The sequence below is a fragment of the Cucurbita moschata genome, unplaced genomic scaffold (genome assembly GCF_002738365.1).
Source record: "Cucurbita moschata cultivar Rifu unplaced genomic scaffold, Cmos_1.0 Cmo_Scf00001, whole genome shotgun sequence".
Classification (NCBI taxonomy): Eukaryota; Viridiplantae; Streptophyta; class Magnoliopsida; order Cucurbitales; family Cucurbitaceae; genus Cucurbita; species Cucurbita moschata.
In genome coordinates, this window is record NW_019268517.1 from 10,424,653 (window position 1) to 10,427,304 (window position 2,652).

Genomic DNA, 2,652 nt, shown 5'->3' on the forward strand with positions numbered 1-2,652 from the left:
AAAAAAAAAAAAAAAAAAAAAAAAAAAAAAAAAAAAAAAAAAAAAAAAAAAAAAGATATCGTGAGCTCAAGATTACGCACAGAACAAGCCACAAAACCAGCTAATCCCATTACAAACAGTAACAGAGTTTTGCAGCAGCTCATCTCTGTGATAGCAAACATAAGAACAGAGGAGAGCTGCTGCAACTAAAAGAAGAACAACAATTAACGAAAAGGGAAGCTTTCATTAATATATTAAAAGCAATTACAAAGCTACAAGAGGAAAGAACATCCTCTTCTTAAAGGGAAAAAAAGAACTAGAAAATACAATCTCAATCTCAGATAATCAATAATCAGACTAGATGACCAACAAAAGGCAAACGGTTTAGTCTTTCCAGAAGTAGAACACAATTATTTGAAGTTTTCTTCAATTTCTTTCAATCTACAACTCCTAAAAACGAGGAGGACGTCGTTAAGTAATATATAGATACAACTGTAGCAGGACCATGAAAACAACCATCTACAGATCTTACCTACAGATACAATAGGGATTACTTCTTAGTATATTTAGCATACATAAAGAAACCAAGACAAAAATGACTCCTGTAAAACAAGGAGTGTTCAAGTATTCAGTTTATTGTAACCCTCTTATTTGGACTTCAAGCTCTGTGTATCGTAAAGGATACCTTTGAACTCTGCAGAATAATCAAACACATAATATGAAATTTACAATTGGTCTATCCCAGTTCATTGTGAAACAAAAGATGCAGGACCAAAAGGAAGACAGATGGAGTAACGCCGTTTCTATAAGAAAAGCTGCATGGATCCTACCTCGACCGCGACTTCTATTGCCAGCAACCTTTTACCATATGTCATTCCCGGTCATGACTGCATAACTTTATTCTGTTCGACAGAAAGGGGAGCTTTGAACTCCTGACATTTCCATAAAGATGTAGAATCTATTGGCAGCACGCCTTGGGTAGGGCTAGGGCTATCTACAGAATGCAAAATAACATTTTCGGGTGTGGGAGACCCCGTGTTTTGCACAGCCAATATTGGGGAACTTCCATTGTCCATGTCTTCCTTGAGAGCTTTTTGATCCCTGAAAGAACAAATACTCAATGACAATTTTTTAAGCTTCACTCTTCCCTTCTTTTTACCAGTGACATTAATATCATCGCACGTTTTTTTCTCCTTCTGACTTGTCTCTGCTTCTCCAGTATCCATCTGAGACTGATTGTTCTTCTCATATTTAATAGTCTTCTCATCAGATTTGAGCTTGTATACTTCCTGAAAGCTACATTCAGAGTCGGCCTCGTTAGTTTTAGCATGCCCGTTGCATGTAGGAGTAGGTTCCAACTCCTGTGAGATGCCACAATTGGAAACCATAATTTTCTCAGAACCAGGTGAAGTTTTCAACTTCTTATGTTTGTGGCCTCTAGCATCAGAACCAGATGAATTCTTCAAAATTCTTGGGGAGCTATTAATTGCCCGATGTAATTTGCGGGCCATCTCTTCATCTGTCCTGGTATTCTCAAGAGGTTGATATTTTGTATACAGAAACTGAACTGGGACATGTTTCTTCAGCTTGTTCTTTCTCTGTTTTATTTCTTTATAGGCTGCTTCTTCAGAAATCGAGGCAACCAAGTCCATGGCACTCTTTGCAGCTGCAACAGCCTTTGCTGCAATCGCAGCCTTCTCTTCAGCTGCTGTCCTGGCAGCCTCTGCAGCCTTCACAGCTGCAGCTGCCGCTGATCTTGAGGCCTCCACTATCTCCTCGGGCGATAGGTTAGTATTTGAATGAGCACTCAACAGATTGTTGAGCCGTATATTGAATTCAATAGATGTGAAGCCATAGGAAGGAGAGGGAGGGGGAGAACAAGAGGTGGAGGCAACTGGTGGCACATTAAAAGTACCATCACCATCGGCCCCTTTCTTTCTCAATCCAGCAAGAAGACGCTTTCTTGGAGGTAAAAGGACATCGGAATCGAGGTGATTGACGTCACAGATGTTAGCCTCCATTCTTCCCCTTCCAAATTCTAGCTTTAAACATAAATCGCTAATGTTTCTCCACGAGGACAAGAAACTGAGTTGACATTTACTTTCGCTGAAAATAATTACGAGAACAGTAAATTAGCTTCTAATTCTACCACAAATTCCACTCTGCACATTCCATCAGATTCTTACATCAATTAGAAAACTCGGAAGCCATAAAATAACATCCCAATCAAACATTTCTTCAGTAATCAAGAGTACAAATTTAAATTGGAAGCTGCCACTATCTGCTATATGATGAAGATCTCACATAATGGATTGCCAATCTCCCAAGGTTTTAAGGGCATAATCAGCGCATGAATACAAACTGCATTTCATCCATGGACACAGTACTCACCTTTCCGGAATCAGAAAACGATATCAACATCCAATTCCCAAACAGAATTAAGATAAAGCAATCTGAACACAACGAAAATACACAAACATGCAGAAAATAAAACAAAAATTGAAACAAGAAACGCAGCCAATACAAAAGGGGTCGAATTCCGCAAGAAACACAACGACATAGAGAGAATTCAAGAACATCAAAATGGTGTCAGCAATTGAAAGAGGTGGATTGAAGGGAAGGGAAACAAAACAAAAAAAAAAAAAAAAAAAAAAAAAAAAAAAAAAAAAATTT

General features: G+C 38.3%; 1 protein-coding gene across 2 annotated transcripts in view; it reads right to left on the minus strand.

Moving 5' to 3' along the window:
• Positions 1-203: 203 nt before the first annotated feature.
• LOC111451593 overlaps positions 204-2,652 on the minus strand; it is a 3,083-nt gene continuing 634 nt past the window's right edge. Inside the window, exons 2-3 of one of the 2 annotated variants that reach the window (XR_002712006.1) lie at positions 810-2,085; positions 204-673 (exon numbers count right to left, since the gene is read on the minus strand). Coding sequence is in view for 1 of the 2 variants with exons in the window: in XM_023092068.1 (XP_022947836.1) it covers positions 861-2,000 (1,140 nt within the window). In the remaining variant the exon portion in view is untranslated. Of the gene's footprint in view, positions 2,086-2,652 lie in introns of both variants that reach the window. The other variant, XM_023092068.1, reaches the window with a different exon arrangement.